This window comes from Podarcis filfolensis (genome assembly GCF_964270895.1).
Source record: "Podarcis filfolensis genome assembly, chromosome: 12".
Taxonomy (NCBI): domain Eukaryota; kingdom Metazoa; phylum Chordata; class Lepidosauria; order Squamata; family Lacertidae; genus Podarcis; species Podarcis filfolensis.
In genome coordinates, this window is record NC_139614.1 from 45,155,407 (window position 1) to 45,182,539 (window position 27,133).

At 44.0% G+C, this 27,133-nt stretch overlaps 1 protein-coding gene across 1 annotated transcript in view; it reads left to right on the plus strand.

Moving 5' to 3' along the window:
* The first annotated feature begins 386 nt into the window (after window positions 1-386).
* Window positions 387-27,133, plus strand: part of PTPRN2 (protein tyrosine phosphatase receptor type N2) — a 601,734-nt gene continuing 574,987 nt past the window's right edge. The window contains exon 1 of the mRNA XM_083579333.1: window positions 387-1,095. Coding sequence (XP_083435459.1) covers window positions 957-1,095 — 139 coding nt within the window. The 5' untranslated portion in view covers window positions 387-956. The remainder of the gene's footprint in view (window positions 1,096-27,133) is intronic.

A 27,133-nucleotide genomic window follows, 5' to 3' on the forward strand; every position in this document is an offset into this window, starting at 1 on the left:
TGTGTGGCTTTTAAGAGCAGAAGAAAGGCCTTTCTGCAAGAGAGCACAGCTTCATGAGGGATGCCCAGCTGCACAGGCAGGCAGCCCTCCTCAGAGACGCAGGCAGGAGTGAATTTGGGCAGGTGCAATTTTTCATGCTCCACTTCCTGCTTGCATCCTCCTTTCCCACACAAAGCTATTATTAAAGGCACAGGAGCCCTCTCCTCCTTGGCAGCAAGGCCGACCCCCGTCCATTGAGCCAGCCTGCCACTGAGAAAAAACCCCAGGCAAACTACTACTAGCCTCCTGGGCCCTGCCTGCCAATCTCACCCCAAGCATTTAAAAAAGGAGGAGAGCTCCACTTTGCAAGCACACACACACACACCCCAACACCTGGTGTCCAGAGAGCGCCTTTGGAGCAGGAAACAGCTGGGCTTCCATTTTGGACCCTGACCTCTCCTCTCCTCCTTAGTCGGATTTGGTCGGCCAGTCCCTCTACCTGTAGGGAAGTTAAGCCTTGGAGAGGCGCGGCCGGGGTGGGAGGGAGGAAAGAGATGGAAGGGGTGTTGAGGAGGAAGAGGAAGAAGAAGGTCCAGCGGGCGCGCTTGGCCCGCCTCGGCTGAGGGAAGGCTGTGGAGCTTGCAGCGCGAGCCAGTAGCAGCAGCAGCGCGTCGAAAGAGCTGCGCGAAGAGAGCAGCAGCAGCGGCAGGCAGTTCATTGCGAGGAGGAGGAGGAGGCGCCTGGCGCTGCCGGGCGAGGAGGAAGCGAGGCAGGGAGGGGCCGCCTGGCTGGCTGAGGCTGGCGAGCCGAGGGGACGGCGCTGGTCGCTGTCCTGGGTGTTGAAGGGAGCCTGCCGGGGAGCGCCTGCAGCCTGGCCCCGGAGCCGAGGTGGCATGGACTGAGCCGCTGCGAGGGGACAGGAGGACGAGGCGGGCCGGGCAGGAAGGCAGCAGGCAGGCGCTTGCCATGGGCCACGCATGATGGGGTCGCCCGGCACCTCCAGCCTCGCGTTCCGCCTGCTGCAGCAGCTGCTCCTGGTCCTCGTCGTCGCCCGGCACCGAGGCGGAGCCGCCGCCGCCGCCGCCGCCAGCGCCGCTGGAGCAGAGGCCAAATTCGGTGAGTGGAGAGCTGGGCTGCAAGGGAAGGAGAGGCGCGCGGCGGAGGACGCGCAGGGCAGGAGGCGCCGCCGCAGGAGGGAGGAGAGGGCGGGGAAGGGGAGAGGCTGCCCGCCGGGCCAGGGCAGGTGAGCCAGGGCCGCCCGCGGGCGGGAAAAGTGGCGACGCCGCCGCCACCCCTCGCCTCTAAGGCGCAACTTGTGAGGAGGGCGAAAGGGCGCGGGGATCCTTCCCTGGCTAGCGCAGGAAACCCTGCCCTCCAGGGGCCTGCCTCTGTCGCCGCGGCCGAAATCCTTCTCCTGAGGAGACCTTCTGTTTCCCTCCACACACCCCTCAGTCGACACGCATTAATTCCTCCCCTCATATTCTTACTGAGGTGCGCAACACCTGCTATCCGCGCGTGCGTGTGTATTCAATTAATTTCACAGCTTTTGTATACCGCTTGGTCAGTGACAGAAACCATCAAAAGCGGTTTCTACGCGTGTGTGTAGATACACCCACACTTACACGCGTGTATTTCAAGTCCCCTGTTAGCAGAGGTTTGGGTCAGCCCCTGCGCACCGGTGTGTTTTTACCTGCCCCCCTCCTCCCTCAGGTGCTCCCATTGTCACCCAGTTGAGCCTCACTGACTTACCCCTTGCAGGGCTTGAGGGGAGGCCGCTACTACTTTGCAGACCCCCATTCCTCCATGTTAACCCCCCCAAATGTTCTGTCCCCCTGGACAGCTGCTGTTCTGCTCAGAACCAAGAGATCTCTTTCACAAATCATCCTCTTAACAAGTTATACTTTGTGAAGTCTATGGCACTAGCAAAGCAACTGCATTTCCACTTGTGGCCTCCACACGCTCCATATGCACCTTATTACAGGGCCAGCTCCAAGGGCTGCCCCAGTTACTTCAAGAATGTTCATTTCTTCAGACCCACAGGCTGCTGCGTACATCCTACAACCTATCCTGCTCTCTTAATGTTCCTTGCTAGGCCCACCCAAAGTTAGAAAACCAGCTCATTGGCCTCCACAGTGCACACCACTGATATTTCCCCCATTTGAAACATCTCACTTACATCCCAGTGAAGCCTGGTGGTGGTGTTTTTCCAAAATTCTACATTGTTGTGAAGTGCCCTGAGGACTCTGGGTGAAAGGCAGTATACAAATTTAATAAACAGCAGCAGCAATAATGCTGAATTCAACTCACTGAATCAAGCAGTTCCATTAGTCACATGTACTAGAGTTGATCACCCAACTGTTGTTGATCATTTCATAAACCTTCATAGACAATTTCTTGCTGGGGAGTCACACATTCCCTTGGTGAGACTCTTGCCCTTCAACTTTTTTACCAACCTAGCTTATTTCTCTTCTTCAATTCCACCCCCCCAGCAATATTCAGATGGACCATTTCCCTTTCTCACCTAATTAATTCAAGTAAAGTCATTTATAGGTCAGACTCCCTAGGCAAATTGATCCTCACTATATACCCATCAAACTATCATCTCGTTGAGCATGCTGGCCAAAAATGGAGTTCTTTTTATTGATATTACCTTTTTGTAGTTGTAAGCAATCGTTCTATATCAGATACACTGAATATATATTCCTTACCAATAAACACTCCAAATGAAGGAAATTTTCAGTATAATTTTGTAGTCATTCTTCAAAACCTTTCCCCCCTTTTAAGAGATATCCTCCCAACTTAACTAATGTTACTGTTAATCCTCTAAAACTTGCACCATATCACTCTTTACCTGTTTAACGCTTCCTGATATCTGAGCTCCACAAATTAGAAGTATTCCCGTTATAATTGTAGTGTACAGTGGTATTCTGAAACTAAAGTGAATTCTAACTCTATAAGCCCATTTATTTTACCAATAACAATATAGTGCAGATTTCAGTTGCAAACTCTCCCAAACAATGACATGCTGACAGGACTATCGTTACAAACTTCCTGTGATGAAAACAAAAACTTGTCTTTTGGCACGTTAAAGTCCTACAGATTTATAAGCTTTCAATCTTCATCACAATCCGTCCTGTAGCCTTTAAGGCACCATAATAATAGCTTTTGCCATAAAAGCTAGCTTTTCTATCCCTCTAGAATTTGTTCCCTTATTAGCGAATTCCCTATGAACACATTTTATCATTGAAATTCCATATTCTCACTGGAGTCACACAGATACCTAGAGATACATTAAAGAAAGCTAGACTTTGAAAATGACATATTAAGTCACATACTGAGAATCTGACTCAGTGCCATTAATCTGTTCACCCCAAGCTTACTTTATATTGGGGGGGAATCATTTTTACTGAGAAGCCACCTGAGACCCTGCAGTGTTACAATGACCTATATAGGCCATTCCAGCCTCATCTTTGCTATTATTTTTGTGAGAGAACAGGTTGCCTCAGCTTGTGTCCTTGTAGAGCTTGGCACTTACTGACTGTCTAAAGCAGGTAAAAGAAGAATCAGCCTTACATTAGTCTCTGCTAAAAGCTCTCTGTTAGTAAGAGCAAATTAATAGAACCTATGTTTCCATGCTTGCTTCCCAGCTGAAAGGGTCATGGGATTAAGCTGATAATATTTGCAGGAGTCTGCATACTGAGATTAAAATAATAATGTGTTCCATATGTTAAAAGATGTGGACAGGTGTTTAAAGGAAACTGGATTGGAGGTAGCAGTACTAACAATTATCAGTGCCACAGAAAAACCATTCCCATATCTTGTTAAGGGATGCACTTGTCCAGAGTAAACACTACCTGTTATTTATAAACCGAAATCCACCCTTTCACTGCTCCTTAACACATTTATGCATTTGCCTCATAATGGTTCTAAGCATGCATTGCAAATAATTTGGGAAGCACAGGAAGGATAACACAAAATCAGTACGTGATTTCCCCCAGATGGTTTTCGAAAGGTCAGCCTGCGTACTCTAGATTGATTTGTGCAAGCACTAAAGTCAATTTAAAGAACAAACCTGCCCTTGAATTAAAAAGCAAACTCGGAACTAGTTAGGCAACCTTGGGGGCAATCATAAATGGAGCCCACTCCTTTTTAAAACAGGGAAGTAATTTGAAATCCCAGCAGTATGTTTGAAAAGGAGAAAGAACCAGGAAAACAAGCGCTTTGCTGTGATTTAAAAGTATTTCACTATTTTAAAAAGGAGTGGGCTCCATTTATGACTGTGCCTAAGCTTGCTTAACTAATTCTGAGTTTGTCATGCTGTGGTGGAAATAGTTTTAAAATATTATTTTAAGAGATTATAGAACATTATCACTAGGACATGGGCAAAATCGGCACCAGGGTCTTTTTCTCTGTTAATAAAGTGTTGATAATGGGAGAAATGTAGTGGTGCCAAGAAGTATTTCTACCTTGAAAATAAATATCTTTCTGAAACATCTGACTGAATATAACCAAAGTAAATGCCACCACATTTGAAGAACAGAAAACAGATGCAAGGCACTGATGCCTCGCCTTCAAACTATCAAGTTTATGTTGTTGCTTTTCCATTTTCTTGTTTCAAAATATCTCTTGGAACTGAATGTTGAATTTTTAATGCGTTCAGACATGCATAAGTAACTACTTATTATACCAGCAAACATATTATTTGTTTTTATAGTGCCGTTGGTGCATACGATTCTTTATACAGCAACATTTTATTCATTTGGAATATTTAGGACCTGCGTTTTCAATCTGAAAAATGTTCCCAGAGTGACTAAGAATTATTATTTTTTTAAAAAAGCAACATCAAACATTTAAAAAGCAAAATAAATCCTTAAAGCTAAAAGCTGGAATAAATCTACAATGGAATAAAAATAACAAGACAGACTACCTAAAAGGCCTGGGTAAGTAAAGTCCTTACTTCAGGTTGATGGCAGGCAAGGTTTTCCTAGGGAGAGTATTCAAAAGATGGGGTGCCACAACTGAAAAGACCCTAAATGTGGGTTACTATCTTAATATTTGGGTATGCTTTATCTTAAGTATAAAAAAGTGTCACTGGCTCAAAGAGCATGCAATCTACAATTTAATATTGGAAGAAGAAAGCAACAGAGAAAAGTATGGAGGATAGGGGAAGTCAGGTGGGATGAACAGGTACTAATGTAGTGACATGTATTTTCAGTTGGGGGTGATGACTAAAGGATAATGATGAAAGGAGGACTTGAAGGGAGAAAGAGAAAAATGACGCTTTCAAGAAGTTCTGGGAGACAGTTCTCTAGGTATGAAGAAAGAAAGTGAGAAAGCGTGGAAATTCCAGGAACCAAAAATATTTGGTACCACTGAAGATGGTAGAAGCAAGGACCACCATAATGGATTTTGCTGTCCACTTAGATGGCTTTAAAATAGGATGATACAAATTCATGGAGGATTGGACTATCAGTGGTTGATAGTTATCATGGTAATACTATTTCAGCTGCCACAGGCAAAATGCCTCTGAACCACCAGTTACTGGGGAACACAATGAGAGAAGGCTATTGTGCTCATTTCCTGTTTGAGGAATTCCCGTAGGTATCTGAGAGCAAAATGCTGGTTCTACATGGTGCCCTCTTCAAAGGCTGGGAAGGTTCTCTGGAGGTACGCCTCTAAGGAGCTTCCCCAAGCACAGCCTTCTCCATGGGAATGATATCTTTCACCAAAGATTGAAGAGCTGCCCTGGACAGGAGTGCCAACTTGGCTCCACAACCGTGGGTGCCCGGGGACATGGGTGCCATACAGTGTGCATGGCCCTGGCACCGAAATTTGTGGGTGCCTGGCCCCTTCATGTGGAATTTTGTGGGTGCCCGGGCAGCCAGGTAGTTGGCACCTATGGCCCTGGACATGTCTCATTTAGACCTCATTCCCCATTATATAATTGATTCACAGTTCTATCACATTGAAAGGATAGGGAATAAGGATTCAGCCTGTGCTGGAGGGCGTGTGTGTGTTACACTCCCCCTGAAAACTCAGGTTTGCTCCTTGGGTGTACTCCTGGATTAAACCCTGAGTCCAGATGCTTAGGTTTTGGCCAGGAATGTGTTTGCACATTGAAAACTAGTGTGCCAGCCACACCTGTTCCTGGAGTTGTCTAATCTGGCCACAGCGATACATGGCAAGAGGAAATAGAAGTTGTAGCTTGCATGAACTGATCTATCCTAATCATGTCATGGCCCAATGCCAAATCTTACAGACAAGGAGGCAGGACTGTCTGTAGGATAGCTTCGAGTAAGCAACTTGTTCCAACAGAGCATGGCAGCTAACAGAACTTCCTGAAGCTCCTGCTTTCAGACTCTCTCAGCCTGTGCCCCCTTATGACTAACTATAGAGTCTTAACGGGCCAACCCTCTGGCCTAAGATGGCCACCCCTCCTCAATTCCCTAGTCTCTGCACTATTGTACTGGTGAGGTCCTGAGGGAAGGTTTTGGCTCCTGAGAGGGAGGTTTGCCCGTGAGGATGCAGGCTCTGGTGAGCTTCTTCTGGAGACTATGTTCCTCAGCCTTGTTTGTTTCCTGTTCTTCAGCAGCAGGCTTGGGCTCTGTGTTGCCTAAGCTGCAAAATCTGCTGCTTCTGGCTCTGGCTGCTGCTGGAGTCATGACACCTTGATTGTACTAGTTTGGAGCAACAAAAAAAGAAGGAAATCTGCCCCAGTTCCATCCTGGCCATTATAAAGTGGCAAGGATTTGGATGCAATTGTCACCCTGTGGCTCCCAGTTGGGATTTAGGATTGCTTGGCTTGACTACAATCCTGTCTCCCCTTAGGTAGCAGCTAAGTCCCATTGAACTCAGTGGGATGTGCTTTTGAGTAAACATGTGTAGCTGTGTTATGCAAGTCCACAGTTTCACAATGGCTTGTTAAAGAACACAGACTCTTCATTCCGCTACTGAACAAATTAGCATTGGCGGTATGTATTAGCTACCAGTTGGCATGACTGAATTGAGCAGAGCCAAGTTACAGTGATCTGGTTCACATGTTGTCATGGTAAGCCATGCAGGAGTGCATGAAAGTGTGGCCTCCTGGAGAGAAGTTTGCAGCCACTTCGCTGCTCCGTAGCCCTTTTACTCCTGTGTGCACTGAGCTAAGCCAAGGTTTGGCTTGGTGTGGCATCCAAACCCAGGCTCATGGTTAAGCTCTCTCTTCACTAACCACAAGCTATAGCAAAGCTTTGTTCTTGCACCTAAACTTACCCTTGTAGAACATCGTATCATGTTGAAGAACACCATAATATCATGTTGAAACTGTATACTGGGGATTTGGGGTGCTATAGAAATTAAAGAGATAGGATCATACAAGGAAAGGCATTAATGTTAGAATATGGACATTCTTAATAAATGGTCACATCAAATTTAATCTTCTTGTGTGCCTCCTTTCCCTGACATATCAGAGATCATTGCTAGCTCAACTTGTTGCATGGAAAATTTGCACTCGCTCACTCAGAAAACCAGCTACAAAAAACAGGGTCGCGTTATGGACAGCGGCAGGAAAGGAGGAAAAAATTCCAGGTGCTAGAAACCCTATTTATTCCAGCCTTGTGTATTTTGGAGGGAAATTCTTGCTCGGGGGCACATTTCTAGCAGCAATTTTTGAATGTAAAGGAGATTATATCACCCGTATTTCTAGCTTGCTTGTTACATTTTGATGTGATATTCTGGTAGCCCCATTAGTGATATGGCTCGATAGCTTGAGTTACCCGGATTCATTTATTTTTAATCAAAACATTATCTTTGGCACTTCTTTTTTTGCTACTGCCATCTGCATAAAGTTGCATATATATTATTATATGGTGAGTCCAGCCAGTGGTGGTATGGTAACATCTTTATTCATAGCAGCAAGCAAGTAGAAAGGCACACAAAAACCCCAACCCTGCTGCTATACATAGGCACCTGGGTTAGGACTACCCAACCCAGGTGAAGCTAATTGAAAGCAGTCACTACCTCCCTTAACTAGTTCCTAGCTCCTCTGCTACTATGATGTGCCTACAATTCAATACACAACATATATGGTAATTTTTCAGAGTCTTGGAGATGGCATTGCAGAGTTGTCATCTGCTTTCGTCTCTGGACAAATTGGTTTGGCAAGTTTTTTTTTAAAATATCACCAAGCTTTTACACTGGCAAAGCTGAAACTAGCCTCCAAAAGTAAGATACGTTAATACGTTTCAGCTGACAGTTGTGATGGGAACATATCCCTTCTCCAGATTCCTAGGAACATTTCTGATGTGGGCTCTTCAATGTATTTTTAGTACTTGAAAGAATGCTTATCTACAGAAGCACTCATGTAGCTCTTTAAAAAGAGGCTTTCCATTTATTCACAGCAATGCTCTGCTTGTTGCAATAACATTTTTTAAAACTCACCTCTCTAGCATAGAAGTAAACATCTTACTTTTTTTTTTAAGGACCACGTAGCCTGACTTCCTCTATATCAATGTCACCTGCAAACTTGAAAGCCTCAGATAAAGGAAGGTCCACTGAGCTGCCTGAGCACCAGGGGAATTATGGTGTCACTCCTCCTCCTCTGTGTTCTGGAGGTGAATGTCATCCCCTGCATCCCCCTCAGTTCTTGGAAACCATATTTGTCCCCCTACCCTTCCTTCTGCAAATGGTGGTCAGTGCTCTCAGAGTTAACGCTGCTGCTCATTTGTCCAGCGTGGTCAAGCAGGTTCCGCACCTGCAGAAACAGCTATACAGTTGCACTTGTTTGCGTTGGGATGCGCAATAGTCACAATTCATCGCAATATCAATTAATGTAATGTTTCAAATATTTTGTGTATCATTGAAATCTGGTGAACCGTTGAAGCCTGGTGGTTGAATCTGACAAAGCATTACCCGTGGAAGTTTGTACCACAATAAATTTATGGGTCTTTAAACTGCCACGGGACAGAACTTCATAAGCCTTGCTACAAGTGTTTAACGTGGCTAAACCAAAAAAGTCTGGTTTGGATTTGAAATATGTTATTAAAATCATGTAAGTGGTAATCTGAAGGCAGCCCTGTTTAGGGAAGTTTTTAATGTCTGATGTTTTATTGTATTTTAAATATTTTGTTGGAAGCCGCCTAGAGTGGCTGGGGAAACCCAGTCAGATAGGCTGGGTATAAATAAATTAATAATAATAATAATAATAATAATAATAATAACCGATAATGATAATGATAATGATAATAATGTTTTAGCATGTGCCTGTTGACATGAGCCAAACCTAAATTAATCTATTTTATAATAAAAGTTTAGATGCATTACATGCACATTCTAACTCATCAAGCAAACGACATTTGCAGGAATGAATCTGCAACAATGAAAAAGAAGACTCAAAAGCTCTGCCCAGGTCTCTGGCATTTGGCATATGAGAAAGAGAATATGTCACCCGGAGTTAAAGGAAATAGGTGGGCATCTGAGAATGGTTTTCTATGTAAAGTTTCAATTTTGGTGCAGCGAATTCATGAACGCAAAAGAGGAAAATGAGCTAGTGTTTGGAATAAATACTCAGCTACATATGACACCATTTTTAAAATAGTGGTTTCCTGGGAAATCATTTGTTTTCTCATGCTTACATAGTGCTTACAGCAGAAGGTAACTGGAGGCGAATATTTATGAAAATTGTTTGTGCTTGAAGGGATGCATATATAACAAAAGAGGGCTTTTCTTCCAATATTTTTAAGGTAAAGAAGGCAAACCTACCACTGCTGTGATTCTTTTGCCTTCGAATATTAGAAAATTAATTTGACATTAATATCCTGTTTTCACTCATGCACACAAGTTGCAAGTGGTTAAGACGGAAATCCTATACAGTGCACCCTTATCTCAGAGTAAGTCTTATTGAGGTGACGTCTGAGTAAAAATGTACAGGTTTGCACTGTTAGTCTGATTTAAATCAATGGAACTAGATCATAATTATGTGGTGGATTGAAGGGACTGCGGGGAGTGGGGAGGGCACAGATGATCACTTTTATTGAAAGGAAGACTGAAGTATTCTGGGTGGTCTTTTTGAAAACAGGACTGTAAGACTTGTGTATGTTTCTGCTACCAGAGAATTACAAATAGTAACTTCTTCCCCAATAAAACCCGTAAGGTATACATGACTCGAAAGGTAAGTACAAGTCCTCAGAAACTTAAAAACGAAACAAAACACAGCTTAGTCTTCTATTATTATTAAATTTATTTATTTATTCAGAACAGAAACCTGTTTCTGTGGTCAGCAGGAAAAGTAAATTGCCAGAAGTGTTTAATCCTTTCATGAAAACTCAGAACCTGAGCTGCATGTAAATTAAGTCTGCTCATCCTCCCAACCATAATCTCTGAGCTGAAAATATCGCATTGTAAACACCAGCCTTCTGTTTGCCTAATTTTAAAAAAGTGTTTTTTTTAATTCTTAATAACTGCAAGTTGTTTTTTGAACCCTAACTCTGGCATTTATACATACTGACCCAAGGAAGTTTTTGAGCCGGGTTGGAGACAGGGTAACTGCTGGATTTTTTATATATATAGGTGGTGCAGATATATATATATATATATATATATATCTGCACCACCTAACAGAACCTAATCCTAAGAACAAAGCAAGCCAAAGTATAGGAAACTGGTGGAACTGAGCAGTCTTAAATTAGCTGGCATAAGTTACCCCTGTTCCAAACTCTGTTCACAAGAAGGGCTAAAGCTGCCTGAATAGGACTGAGTAAGGCAGAGGGATAACAAAGCTTTAAAACAGAGTTTGACTTGCACCACTCTTTTGACCAGTGTAAGTTCTGCCAGGTTTCCAGTCATGCGACTGAACTGAAACAGGTTTGGAAGAGGACTAAGCTTTTTTCTTGCATCATCCCACCTCTGCCTTGTTCCTATTCATGCCAATAGAAGGGTGTCCATCTTCAGTTCTCTCACCTGAGCCCCAGTTTAGCCAGGTTCAGGAACTTATGCCAGTATATTCCTGGCTGATCCAGGATAAGGGTGCTACACAAGCATTGCCCCTGCTCAGCCTATCGCTGGACACCTGGATTCTTGGGATCCTCAGCGAGCTTGCCAGTGAGCTCACCTCCATCAAATGCTGCTCCTAAACATGGACCCAAGCCGCCAATCTCAAACACCTCACCAGATGCTGCCACTCCTTCCAGCAGCAACCCTGGGCAAGTGGACCAGGAGGCTCCCTGAGCAAAGCAAGGCCCATCCACCCTATTGAGGAAACAGAAGAAGAAAGATGTACAGCTGGCACCCACCAGCTCCCTCAAGCTGCAGAACATGCCCATCTTCCTCCAGGGCGAAGAGGCCTTCAAGCAGGACACGACCCCTTATGTATTCCAGCACCTCTAGACCTCCCCCAGAAAAAGACCGGCAAGCAAAACCTGGGAAGCTTCTTTATGATGGACAACCTGCTGCAGACCTCCACTAGAGACTCTGAAGCCTGGAGCACAAACCTCAAATCTTCGCCCTGCTCCTGGGTTTCCCAGGACAGCAGGATCAACTCCTTTCCCAGCCCAGATGCCTCCTTGCCTTCCCCTTACAAGAGTTGTCAACTGGACCTGGTAGACCCACCCTGTGGTGGCCAGCCCTCCACAGTCTCCAGACTCAGCCTTTCATGGTTATTTGTTCATGCCCTGGGACCAGCTGCCCACCCTGTGCAGCAGTGGCATGGTGCCCCCTCTGGTAGGCCCTTCCAGGGGCTGTGGACCTTCTCACCCCCAGCAGCACTGCCCTGTTGCTGGTGCTGCCCCCAGCTTACCCCTAGGCTGCCAACTAGAACCCTGTGGCAGCTCTCCATCCCACTGCCCCTGTACCCCTTCACCTACTTGCAGCCCTTCTTTTCTCCCCCTCCTTACCATGTCCTCCATCAGCCACCATCACTCCCACCCTACTGAAGGGACAGGCTGCACCCACTGGAAGGGTCTGATCAGGTTCTTCTCTCTGCCCTTTATTTTCAACCAGGGTGCTTGGAAAAGTTGGCATTTCATTCTGTATGTATGCCAGGCACTTCATATGAAAATGTGGGGTAAAGATATTTAAATAAAATAAATAAGAGGAGTGGTGAACATCTGGGGAAACCCCCCAAAACAATAAATGTATGTTTTTAGCTGTTTCTATTTTATCTGTTGTTTTTGTCCATGGAGTTTTCTTGGCAGGGGTACTGGAGTGGCTTGCCGGTTCCTGCTCCAGGTGGATCACATTTAGTCAAAACTCTCCACTATGACTTGTCCATCTTGGGTGGCCCTGCACGGCATAGCTCATAGCTTCTCTGAATTATTCAAGCCCCTTCACTATGACAAGGCAGTGATCCATGAAGGAGTAGAAAGCAAGGTGGAATTAAAGAACCTCTTAATGAGGGTGAAAGAGGAGAGCGCAAAATATGGTCTGAAGCTCAACATCAAAAAAACGAAGATCATGGCCACTGGGCCCATCTCCTCCTGGCAAATAGAAGGGGAAGAAATGGAGGCAGTGAGAGATTTTACTTTCTTGGGCTCCATGATCACTGCAGATGGTGACAGCAGTCACGAAATTAAAAGATGCCTGCTTCTTGGGAGAAAAGCGATGACAAACCTAGACAGCATCTTAAAAAGCAGAGACATCACCTTGCCAACAGAGGTCTGTATAGTTAAAGCTATGGTTTTCCCAGTAGTGATGTATGGAAGTGAGAGCTGGACCATAAAGAAGGCTGATCGCTGAAGAATTGATGCTTTTGAATTATGGTCCTGGAGAAGACTCTTGAGAGTCCCATGGACTGCAAGAAGATCAAACTATCCATTCTTAAGGAAATCAGCCCTGAGTTCTCAGTGGAAGGACAGATCCTGAAGCTCCAATAGTTTGGCCACCTCATGAGAAGAGAAGACTCCCTGGAAAAGACCCTGATGTTGGGAAAGATTGAGGGCACAAGGAGAAGGGAACGACGGAGGACGAGATGGTTGGACAGTGTTCTCGAAGCTACCAGCATGAATTTGACCAAACTGCGGGAAGCAATGAAAGACAGGAGTGCCTGGCATGCTCTGGTCCATGGGGTCACAAAAGTTGGACACGACTAAACAACAACAATTTTATCTGTAAGCTGCCTTGAGTCTTGGTCTGGGAGAAAGGTGGGATATAAATATAATAATAATACTGACAATAATATTCCAAACTTGTTCATCCTGGTGGATTACGGGTTTGGATTGTGATGTAAGTCTTCAACTCCTTCCTGCATTGTGAGGGAATTTGGACAGTCATATCTTGGCTTAAGCCTTTCAGCCACGCAAGCATTCATTTCACTCTTCCCTTTACACCAGAGAGCAAACACATCAGGAATTCTTTTTATCAACTCTGATTTCTCACCCACAGCTTCAGAACTATGAAGCCAACTTCAAATGATTGATTATTACCCTGGTTTGTTCCAGAGCTCTTAACCATAGTTTCCATAGGTGTTCTATAAGCTGTTAGCCAGAAAACCATGGTTGACAGCTTAGTTGTCTTTCCTATGCTGATAATATTCCATTGATGAAATTCTGGGTTAGTTATCCTGTTTCATGCATCCATCCTTTCTTTCTCACGTCCCCTTTCCCCTTGAATGCAAGGACTTCTGCAGCTTTTTGTCTACTGCCACATATGTAAAGAACAATCTAAAGGAATATTCCTTCTCCCAAGGCCTCTGATATTTCTTATCTTCTCCTTTTCCTTCTGTGTCTCTTCTGCTTTTCTTAGTATCTTGCCCATCTTAAATTGTAAGCCTACAGGAGGGGTGCCTCTTAAAAATATAATTACCGCACAGCACCCACTTTTTGAGCTGCTTCACAATAACATAATATAATACGACAAGGTCCAGTCCTTTCAGTTAGATGGTGCTCATCTAGTGAAGCAGCAGCTTAAGAGGGTGACACAATGTTGCTGATTGTGCTGTCGTTCCCTTAGCAAATTATGATTTATTTTGATTACATACCTGGCCCTTGTGCCTTAGTTATGTTGCACAAAGGCCTTTTTGTAGTACAGTCAAGCGGCTTCTGTTTGACGGTAAATTGTTATTTCACGTGACTTCCCTTAACATTACTGTGCAGGCCCAGCACTAGAAATTGCATCATTTGAGCCGGCCTGCAACTCTGCCGCTGCTCCCCTTTCATCTCCCCACTGCCGCCACTCCCATTCTTTTCCTTGCAGTGGCAGCACCACCTCCTCTTCCTCTCCCCTCCCTCACTAAATGAGCAATGGCAATAGCAGAGAGAGTGTCTTCTCTTCCACCTTCTCCTCCCTGCCTTGCCTCACTGAGGAGGTCCTTCTTAGAACCAAGCATTCTGGGTGAGGTGCCTGTGCTGTCTGCCACTCAGGTTTGCCATGGTGGCTAGAGAAGCTTTTTAAACTTAGAATGATATTGCAATAATTAAAAGCAGCAGGGTTGTTTCCCCCCCAGCCAGAACTCACTAGAACTCAGTTCTGGCACCTTTGAGGTGGGCACCATTGGCATTCTAAGAGAACTAGGAGGTGTTCATGGTGAGTTCTGGCACCATTTTTTTTTAAAAGCACCAAAAAAGCAGTAATAATTTTGGGGTTTCCTGAATTGGTTCTTCCCCTTTGTAATACAGTGTTGTGAATGGCAGATGGATGCAGCTTTAAACCACTCATATATAGCTCATTTAGTGGTTAGTTTTTGTGTAATGGCTTAGTATATTGCACAAGGCTCACTGTTTCATCCCAAATAGTATGATGTAGATCTCTTCCACAAGAGTAGAGGGCATAAATTACCCTTCTCACTTTCCTTCAAATAATTGGGTACTGGAATGTTATCATATTTGTGGAATTTATTGGTGGGGTGCTGAATTTATGATTTTCCATGCTTTCCCTGTGGGGGGGGATCCACATTTTGAAAAGCATTGGCAGGACTTGAATAGCTTTCTTCCGTAATTGGCTTTGTTTTGGTTGCATGGTAATTGTCTTTTGTGTCTGTTCTTGGATAATTATGTAATTGTTCATAATCTCTGTACTGAGAGAAAGACTTTCCTATTATTCATAAAAGGTAATAAGTAGAAATTAAGTTACAGTGTTACAAACTGGGATTTTCAGTATAACGTAAAGGTCCAAATAGCCACTGAAAACTTGCTTCAAATGCTGTAAGCTGAAGGTTTTCTTGAGGATGCCAGTCTGCTAGCAACCAAAATATCTAAATATCTCTTAATTTCAAAGGCTAAAATAATAGAAATGGAAGGAACTTGAAGACCGCCTATAGGTAAAGCACCATCTTTTATATGCATAAGAATGGCATCATTTCCTTGGACCCAAAGGGCAGCATTCTGTTTTCAGCAATGGCCAAACAGAAGTCTTTGAGAAGTTTATAAGCAGAGAATAAGCAGAAAAAATAATTTATTGTTGTCTGCGCCAATATCTGCTAACCAGATACTGGTTCTGAAAATGTAAAGATCAGTTTTTAAACTATTTATATCCTGCCTTTTTGCTATAATGCGCAAGATGTTCTGCAGAAAATTAAATGCTAGCAACATTCAGTAGTAGCTAAAAAAACGTTTTGCAACACTTTTCAAAGGCAGACTGTAATGGTTATAGGGATTGCTCGTGCGTAAGTTGCCGCCACTCCTGGCTAGGTTACCTGGTTGAACCCTTTCTGTCTGGACAGCCCTTCACTTCATGGCTGTTTCAGTCGCTGGCAGAATCCGTCAGTGGGCGTTTCTTGAACTTCTTCCAGCAAAGAAGTTCTTTGACGCCAAGTCTCCTCCTACTCTCCCTGCGCAGAAGTCTTCTGCGCAGGGAGGGTGTGGGCAGCGGAGCACCCGTGCTCTCTCCGCTGGTCTCCGGTGAAGAGTCCTGGAGCCTCCTCTCCGATTCCCCCATCTGCCCCCCTTCTCCACTGGTGTTACGCTGATTTCCTTCCCCAGCAGATGGGCTGCCTCTCTGCCTGCTGGGACCCTCTCCGGCATCCCTCTGGAGCCTTCCCTCCGCTTCTGGCTCCGATGGCAGTTCCCTGACACAGACCCATATAAAGCATGTTTCAATGTTCCAGTGAGAAGGTGACTGAAGTATATGTGTCACCACAGCCAGATCTGCCTTCTCAATGAATCAATTCTTCTTCTTTAAGGACTCCTTGCCACAGTGAGTTGCTGAACATCCAGCAGGAAAGCTGGGTCAATAAGCACTTCCAGTTGAACACCCGATTCTTCAAAGGAATTGCAACCCCATCCAAAACAGACTGAAGTGCCATTCCCTGATCTGCATTTCCATTGAACAGGAACACTATATTCAGCAGTTATCCACATATCCCCCATGAATTTGTCAAATGGCTTTAAAAACATTTTTACTGTCTTCATTGCAGGCAGTGGAGTCATAGAACTCAATTAAGCACACGTTGGGGAAAGACGTGCCTCAGTCCTTTGGAAATGTATGGAAGATATATTACAGTAAACTAGGGTTAGCCATCATTACCCATGGTTTATGAAATCCTGTTGGAAAATGTGACTAGACAGAGAAATAGAGTCTGCAATAAATCAGTGATGTTCATTAGCTCATAAAACAGCTACAGAGAATTAGCTGAAACAAACATTATAGCATATAGTGCAGATAAAGCACTACTATATGCACTTTTTAAAAAACCACACACCCTAGAAATCAGGATTTCAATAAAGGAATAAATATGATTCCAAGTGTAATCCTATTCACATTTTTTGTTACTTAATTTCTGCTGAATTGGAATCTCCAATTGGAAGCCACATCCTGGCTTTCCATAGTGGTGGTGCTGAAGTTAGCAGAGAGCAGGCCAACACTGCTGTTCTCTTACAAACTACCACAGAGCTCAGTCACCCTGCGCTACTTCCAGAATCCCTTATTTGAGACTATCAGTGCCTTACAGCTAGGTACCTGACACGGTCAGACAATGTTTGCACCTGCCATGGGGCAGTGGACAATGCGTTCCATCCAACTTGCAAGCCAAAATTAAGCTTCCAAAAGGTAGATAGCAGATAGCAATAACAAGACTAAAAGTGCCAGCAGAGACTAATATACCCAGTGCCTCAAGATTGTGTTTGAAGTTTAATTGCAAGAACTGTCAGGAAAGAGGGAAGAGGGTTATGTAGCAGAAGTATCAGGATGGTCTTCATTTGCAGAGGGTTTCTGAAGAGCTTTCATGGTTTTCAAATAAAAACGTTTTGAATTAATAAATAAGATTGTCAGGGGCTCGGGAGCAGGAGCACAGGGGAGAGAGGAAATGGAGAGCGAAGGGGAAGAATCCGAGGGCAGCGTAGGGGAGTATGACAGTGACCCGAGAGATTCCATGAGCTTCTCCAGCGAATCAGAAGATTCCCAGAAGGGGGCGCCGATGGTCAGGGCAAGGGGGGTCCCGGGGGGACGCACCAGAAACAAGGAGCCAGCGGGGACCCCCAAAGCAGCGGGGGATCAGGACCAGTTTCCCCACCAGAGCGTAGTGGGGGGGAAGAGTCACATGTGTCAGGATCAGCGTCTCCTCCAGCGGGGAGAGAAGATGAGTCAGGGCTGACCACGCCTCCATCGGAGAGTGGGGGAACGGAGGGGAGGTCAGTTGCAGCTAGCCTCCCCGAAGGGGGAAGCAGTGACAGCAGCAGTGAAACGGTCAGGAGGAAAGTTGCCGGCTGGGCGCGCGCGCCAAGTTCAAATGTACAGGCGCGAGGGACAGCAGGAGACCCGGATTGGGAACCAGCTCCTAAAGCCCGCCGGAGGGAGGGGGAAGACTCAGGGGATTCAGCGTCAGAAGAGTCTAGAAAGGGCGAGACCCCGACGGACAGGCGGAACCAGAGGAGGAAAGAGCAGAGGAAGAGGTGGAGCAAGGCTAGAGTCTTAAACTGGTGTCTGGGGGGAGGAGATTCAGACGGAGCTTCAGCGGTCTAGAGTTTGAGACGTAGAGCTGCACGCTGCGGCTGTGGAAGTGAAACTGAACTTCAATAAAGACTTTCGTACTTAACAACGAAGCGGCGTTGGTCCTTTGTGAGCTGGGATCTCGGGCAGCTCTGACAAAGATTGAAACGCTAAACCAAAGTGGGTTGTGATGAATACACATTGGCTTTTAACGTAGAAACCCAAGGCTCAGCACATTGAACTTGATTGAACTCTGTGCCTTGCCTTAATTCATCTCCTAGCAGGAAATATATTGTAAGGATAAATGAGATGTCGAGCCTATCAACAGATTTCAGTGCATGCTGAAAAATGCTTCACATGCTACCAGTGACATTAACAATATTTTACAATTTTAATAATTGCATAATAGTTATAAAACGGCGTTTTGTAGTTAGGAGAAAGGAGATATTGCTTCCCAGTCTAGCTCTAGAGAGGCCTTTTGATCCAGAAGGACTCTTCTTGAATATGCATGAATATATGTGTTACAGACAGATGTTCACATTTGGGGTCTTTCTGTCCTTTTGGAGTTTTTCTTCATAGCAGGAGGGACAGCCATGAAGGACCGGGAAAATGTAGATGTCAGGATGACCCTTAAGAATGTCTCTTGGTTTCAGCCAAGTGGGATTCTCCATACTACCGCCACATCTGCTTTGATAATTCTAGTCTAGCATCCTGTTCTCACAGCGGCCAGCCAGATTCCTGTGGGTAACCTGTAAACAGGACCCAAGCACAAGACCCCTTTCCCCCTCCTGTGGTTTCCAGCAACTAGTATTCAGAAGCATACCAACTGTGAAGGCAGAGCATAACCATCATAGCTAGTAGCCACTGAGAGCCTTAATTCTCCATGAATTTGGTCTAATGCTTTTTTTAAGCCATCCAAGTTCGTGGCCATCATTTCCTCCAGTGGGAATGAGTTCCATTGTTCAAGCACGCCCTGCATAAATAAGTCCTTCTGTTTATCCATCCTGAATCTTCATATCTATCCTGAATCTTTGAGCATTTGGCTTCACTGGATAGCCATGAGTTCTGGTGTTATGAGAGAGGGAGAAAAATGTTTCTCTATCCACTTTCTCCATGCGTGCATAATTTTGTAAACTTCTGTCATGTCACCTCTTACTCGACTTTTCTCTAAACTTTAACTATTATATCAATAGTTTCCCCGAAAATTGTTTATATAACAGTCTGTTCTTTTATGCTAGCCTGCGAAACCTGATTTACCCAGATAACCTTCTCCTGTCGTGATTCTTTTATTTTGCAGTAACGCATACAGATACTGTAGATACAGAAATACATTTTAACATATAAATGTTTCCTATATCACACACTCACACCGACAATGTGCATGTGTATAAACGTTTCCACTGACGCACATTTGTGATGAATAATTGCAATGCTTTGGAAGGAGGTCACAATCTGGTTGACTCACACAGCAAATGCGTTCATAAACAGCAGATAATAAAGATAATATTTCTTTCATAAAATAACTAATTGACAGCAAATATTATTGATAAGAATATACTTGCAAGGCTTTCTCACTATGCTTTAAAAGGCTCTCTATTCAGTAGAGAAAAATTGCACTTATATTTTCATTCTCTCCATACTTTCAAATTATATTTTACCTCTTCAGATATGATTTTTTTAAAATATGGGAAATAAAGAGGCGCTTAAGCGAACTAATGCACTAATTCCTTAGAACCTTTACAGTGAAGTAGCAGTTAAGTGAGTGCAGCATATGAAAGAAACAATGTACTGTTTAATAGAAGAAGGGTTGCTAAGGCAGAGTAGAAGCTGTCAGCCATTTTGAGCCTCTGGGCCCATTTGGAATTCTGAAGAGTCCCATGGGCATCACCTTTCTGGTTGTTTTTCATCCTCTTCCTTCGTCACTCCCACCCAGTCAAACAATAGGTTGTGCACAGACATTTAGGCATTCGCACACTTTGCTTTTCTGTTGGGCCTTGGTAAAAGGTGAAGCCAGTAGAATTAAAACAAATCCTCTTGAATTTTCATGATCTTACAAATTCAAGTTTGCATAACAACAACCACCGCCACCAGATCTGATGCTTGCTTTGTTGTTGTTTAGTCGTTTAGTCGTGTCCGACTCTTCATGACCCCATGGACCAGAGCACACCAGGCACTTCTGTCTTCCACTGCCTCCCGCAGTTTGGTCAAATTCATGCTGGTAGCTTCGAAGACACTATCCAGCCATCTCGTCCTCTGTCGTCCCCTTCTCCTTGTGCCCTCAATCTTTCCCAACATCAGGGTCTTTTCCAGGGAGTCTTCTCTTCTCATGAGGTGGCCAAAGTATTGAAGCCTCAGCTTCAGGATCTGTCCTTCCAGTGAGCACTCAGGGCTGATTTCCTTCAGAATGGATAGGATTGATCTTCTTGCAGTCCATGGGACTCTCAAGAGTCTCCTCCAGCACCATAATTCAAAAGCATCAATTCTTCGGCGATCAGCCTTCTTTATGGTCCAGCTCTCACTTCCATACATCACTACTGGGAAAACCATAGCTTTTACTATACGGACCTTTGTTGGCAAGGTGATGTCTCTACTTTTTAAGATGCTGTCTAGGTTGGTCATTGCTTTCCTCCCAAGAAGCAGGTGTCTCTTAATTTCGTGGCTGCTGTCACCATCTGCAGTGATCATGGAGCCCAAGAAAGTAAAATCTCTCACTGCCTCCATTTCTTCTCCTTCTATTTGCCAGGAGGTGATGGGACCAGTGGCCATGATCTTCGTTTTTTTGATGTTGAGCTTCAGACCATATTTTGCGCTCTCCTCTTTCACCCTCAATAAAAGGTTCTTTAATTCCTCCTCACTTTCTGCCATCAAGGTTGTGTCATCTGCATATCTGAGGTTGTTGATATTTCTTCCAGCAATCTTAATTCCGGCTAGGGATTCATCCAGCCCTGCCTTTCGCATGATGAATTCTGCATATAAGTTAAATAAGCAGGGAGACAAAATACAGCCTTGTCGTACTCCTTTCCCAATTTTGAACCAATCAGTTGTTCCATATCCAGTTCTAACTGTAGCTTCTTGTCCCACATAGAGATTTCTCAGGAGACAGATGAGGTGATCAGGCACTCCCATTTCTTTAAGAACTTGCCATAGTTTGCTGTGGTCGACACAGTCAAAGGCTTTTGCATAGTCAATGAAGCAGAAGTAGATGTCTTTCTGGAACTCTCTAGCTTTCTCCATAATCCAGCGCATGTTTGCAATTTGGTCTCTGGTTCCTCTGCCTCTTCTAAATCCAGCTTGCAATTCTGGGAGTTCTCGGTCCACATACTGCTTGAGCCTTCCTTGTAGAATTTTAAGCATAACCTTGCTAGCGTGTGAAATGAGTGCAATTGTGCGGTCGTTGGAGCATTCTTTAGCACTGCCCTTCTTTGGGATTGGGATGTAGACTGATCTTCTCCAATCCTCTGGCCACTGCTGAGTTTTCCAAACTTGCTGCCATATTGAGTGTAGCACCTTAACAGCATCATCTTTTAAAATTTTAAATAGTTCAGCTGGAATACCATCACTTCCACTGGCCTTGTTATTTGCAGTGCTTTCTAAGGCCCATTTGACTTCACTCTCCAGGATGTCTGGCTAGTGAAGTCGTGTGCAAATAGGCGCTACGCTGGTGACTCCAGAAGTTGGGCTCTCAGCAACGTTACAGTGTTGTGTCAGCTTATACCTCTCACACCTTGTCCAGTGTCCTCCATGTAGGAAAACTGGTGAGAGATTTTTAAACACCTGAATGACATGCTAAAGGAGAGCATGGTTTTCGCTTGCTGCTATCGTAACGTGGGAGCTTTCTAAATGTGCCATGTATAAGTTACTTTTCGGAGGATATCTGTACTTTTAAAACTTATGCAAAAGGACATTGGTGAAACAAAGTGTGAATGATGGGTGGGCGTTTGGAAGTGTGTAGACAGAATCACAAGCTTGCTTTTTGAGCAGCTTGGTGGAGCAAAACCTGTTACAAAATAAAATATCGTTGACAGGTTGGAGAAACTGCCATCTCTTCTCTATTAGAGGGCTTAAATAAGAAATTAGCACTGTGCATTTGGATTATCTGCTTATCTTTCACTTTAGTTCTAATAGCGTAGAAATGCCAAGTATCTAGAAAGATCTAGAATTTGCAACTTCTCTTTTAAGTTTAATTTTCGGTAAGGGATTTCTGGGTATTCAATATAGCAAAACCTTCTGGGTAGTAATACAGTACTGTCTTTAGAGAAGAACAGTATCTAGGCTGGTGTGAGAAATCTTGCTCCTCTGTCACAGCAAAAAAGAAGATAGTTCTTGCTGTTACTGGTAGCAGGAGCAGCATTAAAATGGATTCCAGTTACGTAATTAAGTATGTAAATTTAGTTGACCTTCTTTTGCATAATTATGTAGCTCAGCTGCTTACAATGCATATTGATTTAGAACACTAGGGTAATGTAAACCTACTGGAATAGCATTTCGCAGATCACACAAAATCTCAAAGCAGAGCGAGTAGCTTGTGTTCCTAAGGGCTCAGGTTTTATTTAAAGGCTTTTCTTTCTGGAATCATATCATGGGATACTTTAATTTCTGAGGATGTATCTGTTTAAATCTTAGATTGACACTTTGGTTCCTTTTCTTTTTAAATGAATGGAATATTTAAAGCAAGTATTTGAAAACCGTTTAGTGGAGTCGCTTCCTACACAGTTTAATTGAAAGTTGCTTTCTTTGGTCGTTTGTCACTCTTCTCTAGATGGGTTGTGATTTTTTTTTCTAGTGCATTTTTCTTTCAGGTATTTTGGTACACTTGGGTTGACTGGAACCTGAACTCGAGGATGAGCAAATGGAATAGACACACTAGTCAGTCTTAGTCCACACTAAGTGATGAAGCTGCCTGGGGAACATCACATTTGCCTAGAACCTATGCTGGTAGTCTAGTGTGTGGATAGTGTCATTCCATAGTTTAGTCACTAGGTGGCACTAGACCTAGTTGTATCTGGGTGAAGCTTCCTGTTCTGCTCTTGTTCTAGAGAAACAATAACTTTGCTTGCCTAGTTTCTTGACTGGTGCAATCTTTTCCATAGTGCAAGATCGTCGCTATGCTAGCATGATTGTTTCTATTATTTCTGTGAGGTTAGGATTTGCTAAGTAAAGTGTCTCAGAATGCTCTGGAATTTATGAGATTGTACAGCATGAGATTTAGGGTGGTGCGGGCGTTTCCCCAGCACAGGGTGCAAAGCCAAGGGACACAGAAGAGCCATAATTGACAATATCCATTTGGGGGGGACTAGATTTTGGCCTCCCGCAGGCCACCATATTACAAAAGATTACCAAAGTCGATGGCTCGGGAGAAAAAAGAGAATGGTGATTGACACTGTGTACTGTATTGACATCTTAGAAGCCACTTGGTTGAGCAGATGTGTTTTGCTGCAGATCAGAATGTTTCTAGCATGTCAGAATTCATGTCATTTATTTATTAAGTAGATGCAATGAACATTACCTATATAGAGAGAAAGATTATTTTTTGCCTTTTGGTATGGGAAGGTAACTGGATAAATAATGTCATGTGCAATAGATATCTATTTCTGGCTTAAAATTGCATGTAGTAATAGGATACCCAAAATGTTAATGCTTGCTTCAAGACTAAGGCAGAATTATAAAGCATTTATCTTGGAAATAGAATCTACATATCAACATAACCAGCACACATAGGAATTAGATAAAATATAATTGGACCTGGAGTGTGTAATGAACATAAATTTCTGATTTGTTCTAATTTGTATCTTTCATGTTTTGGTCTTAGTGCCCAGAACATGTCAGGGAGGTATAAAGAATAGGCAAGGTTATATTAAAAATATATAGAAACACAAAGGAATATGAACCTCCATTCCAACTTGCAACAACAAATGACAGTACCACCTAGTGACACAATTATTTTTATTTATTTATTTATTTATTTATTTATTTATTTATTTAATTAATTAATTTATATACTGCCCTATACCCGGGGATCTCAGGGCAGTTCACAAAATAAAATCAAGATATTAAACCACAAAACACATAATAAAAATAAAAACAACAACTCAATAGCCCCCCCCCATTTTTAAAAAAGGGCATAGGATATAAATCATGTCAACCAAAGGCCTGGTTTAAAAAGAAACGTTTTCGCCTGGCACCTAAAAGTATATAATGAAGGCGCCAGGCGAACTTCCCTGGGGAGAGCATTCCACAGATGGGGAGCCACTGCAGAGAAGGCCCGTTCTCGTGTTGCCACCCTGCGAACCTCTTGAGGAGGAGGCACACGAAGGAGGGCCTCAGAAGATGATCTCAGGGTCCAAGTAGGTTCATATGGAAAGAGGCAGTCCTTGAGTTACTGCGTTCCTGAGCCGTTTAAGGCTTTATAGGTCAAAAACAGCACTTTGAATTGGACCCAGAAACTTAGTTGGTAGGCAGTGCAGTCCGACCAGGATTGGTGTAATATGCTCAAACCGTCTTGTTTAACCTGTAGCTCTGTCCATATTGTCACATTCCATCCCAGTCTTCACAAGTGAGTTTCCAGGTGCACGTACTGTGTTCCCTTTGGGGATGATGAGGCATAGCAGAGACAGAGGTGTCTTTATGATATGTGGCTTATTTATACATATATAAAACTTGAGCCTACAAGGAGGGGTGCACAGCATTACACCCCAAGAGGGTCCTTTGCTTCTCTCATAGGTGCAGCAGGCTTGGAGATCTGCAAATAGAGAAATCAACAAAGCTCTCTGTGTCTCTTCCTCTTGCTTGCCAAACCACTTGCAAAGCTGGCACATTTTTTCCTGTTTGCCTGCTCTACATAATCCATCCTGGAATCCTAAACCTCTTTGCTCTCTGTCCCCTACTCCTTGTCTGCTACCTCTTTGACTTATTGATGGCTTCCTTGGTGGGTTAATGACTGGCCACCATTAGCCTTTGTTCTCCCAGTCACCCATATCCAACTAGCTCTGCCAAGCTGACCTGTCTCATTAGCACGAATGAAACCCAGGGGATTCCGTGTTGGGTTCAGTTTAATCAAACCTTAGTTAATTCTAACTTTTGCTAATTCTAGGATTTATGGGTGTTTTGCACCCACAGACTCTGGCCTCCAAAACTTATAACAATATACAAGAAGAAGAAAAAATCAAATAAATTGCTTTTCATCGCAAGCTGATGAAATAATTTTAAAATGCTTTTAAAAATGTGCTCCAGACACCTGCATCTAAAAGTCTTCAAAGGTCAAGGGAAACAGTATATTCAATCTTATAATCTGTTTGTAAAGAAAAGAACAATTAGCTGTGCTCCCTAGCAACAGACCAAAGTAATTATTGGCCATGGGCCAGTGAAGTGTGCCTGCAGCATCTGCACACCAACACTAACTTTTCAGAGATATTCCATGCCAGCTGCTGTCCCCACGGAATCTCCTCATTGTGCCTCAAACTCCTAGATTTGAAAAGCAGTCTGAGTAATTGGGATGAGAATTCTTGGGACAGATACAGAGGGGGATACAAGGCTGTTTATCTTTTTTTAAATAAAAAAGCTACCTTAAAAAAAGCACACCTTGCTTTCTAGTGCACTTGTAAACATTGCACTTTGAGTTTGTCATGAAATATAAGAAATCGTGTCCTCCCTAAAAGAGGACACGTGTTGCAGTGAGACCTGGACACCGACCTCCTGTGTTGTGGGTGGGGTGAGATTAGACAGCCACAGTGTGGTGTAGTGGTTAAGAGCGATAGACTCATAATCTGGGGAACCGGGTTCATGGCTCCGCTCCTCCACATGCAGCTGCTGGGTGACCTTGGGCCAGTCACGCTTCTTGAAGTCTCTCAGCCCCACTCACCACACAGAGTGTTTGTTGTGGGGGAGGAAAGGAAAGGAGAATCTTATCCGCTTTGAGACTCCTTTGGGTAGTGGTAAAGCGGGATATCAAATCCAAACTCTTCTTCTTCTCTTCTTCTTCCCTCATTGTTGGGTTCAATCTGGCCAATGGGGTGCAGTCCAAATGGATCGAGGGACCTATATATACCCATGCACGTGACCCAGAGCTTCCTTTTTCAGCCTGTGCATTCGGAACACTCGCCCACCTCTCCCTACTTTTAGGGCATTTTGCGATTGACCTTGCTATGCCATCGTCTGTCGTTGGGACAGGGACACGGCAGGAATTTCCCCACTTGGCTGATTGGCTGTTGCCATTTGGGTTTCGCCTGCCACGTAGCAAATCGTCACAACTTGTAAGGTTGCGGATAGGCACTGGTTCAGGTGACAGGGATGGGAGAATGGTCTCGCCATCCCTATGTGAAGGGTATTCTGTTAAAGGAATCCAGGGATTCAACTGGTTTGGTCAACCCCCGAGAGGGCGTTGTGCCTGTGCCTGAGTCCAGGGGGCATCTGGGTGGTGAACATAGTCTGTTCCCAGCTTTTCGCCTACCTAGGTGTTCACCCTTGGCTGACCTATGCTGGTGCCCTGGGTCAGTGCTGCCTGCAAGGGTGCAGGGAGCTAGTCGAACCAGAGCCTATGCAACCACTCACCTTCCGTAATCAATAAAGTTGTGGCCTAAATTCTGCCAAAAACCAAAACTAAAATTTGAGTCAAGTGTGTCTTTATTTAGGGGGGAGGTCTCTGTGTCTGAACATGCAAAGTATTGCACTGTACACTCCAGAATCATATATGTGGTTTTGTACCTGGAACTTCTCAAAACCTTTCCCACTTTCTAAAATACAAGTGCATAACCAGTGTTCAAACGTTCATTGTACCATGAATGATCTGTAGCCTCAGATTATCCAGATTCATTGCAGATCCTCAGATTGATGATAACACCCGGTAAATAGCACTTCAGTGTTCACTGTCTGGAAATTCTTACTGTTAGTTCTGCAAGATAGATTGGTTTTGGAAAAGTGCAGGAAGTTCTTTCCCTAACAGGTACAAAGCAAAGCCCTTCACAATTCAGAGGAAAATGAATGTTTATCTACTCCCGCTTCATGGCTCGAGCGTAGAACAGAGTCCCTTGGATGTTAATGAACTGTGCATCTCTTTAATATCTGAAAGAAACCTGGAGGAAAGCTCTGCAAACCCCTCCAGTTTCCCACTTCCCTAACAAGGGCTTTCTACTTTACTCCAGGCCTTCTGGGGGTACTACTCTCCTCCTTATTGATTGCATTACACATCCTGATCCCAGCTAAGTCATGCTCACCTGTATAAGGCTGTTGAGCTGAAAGGGTAATCCAACCCTAGCATCTCAGTGCAGATTGGAAATAAGGTGCAATCAATCTCCTGCAGGCCTTTCAAGGTACATGAATATTG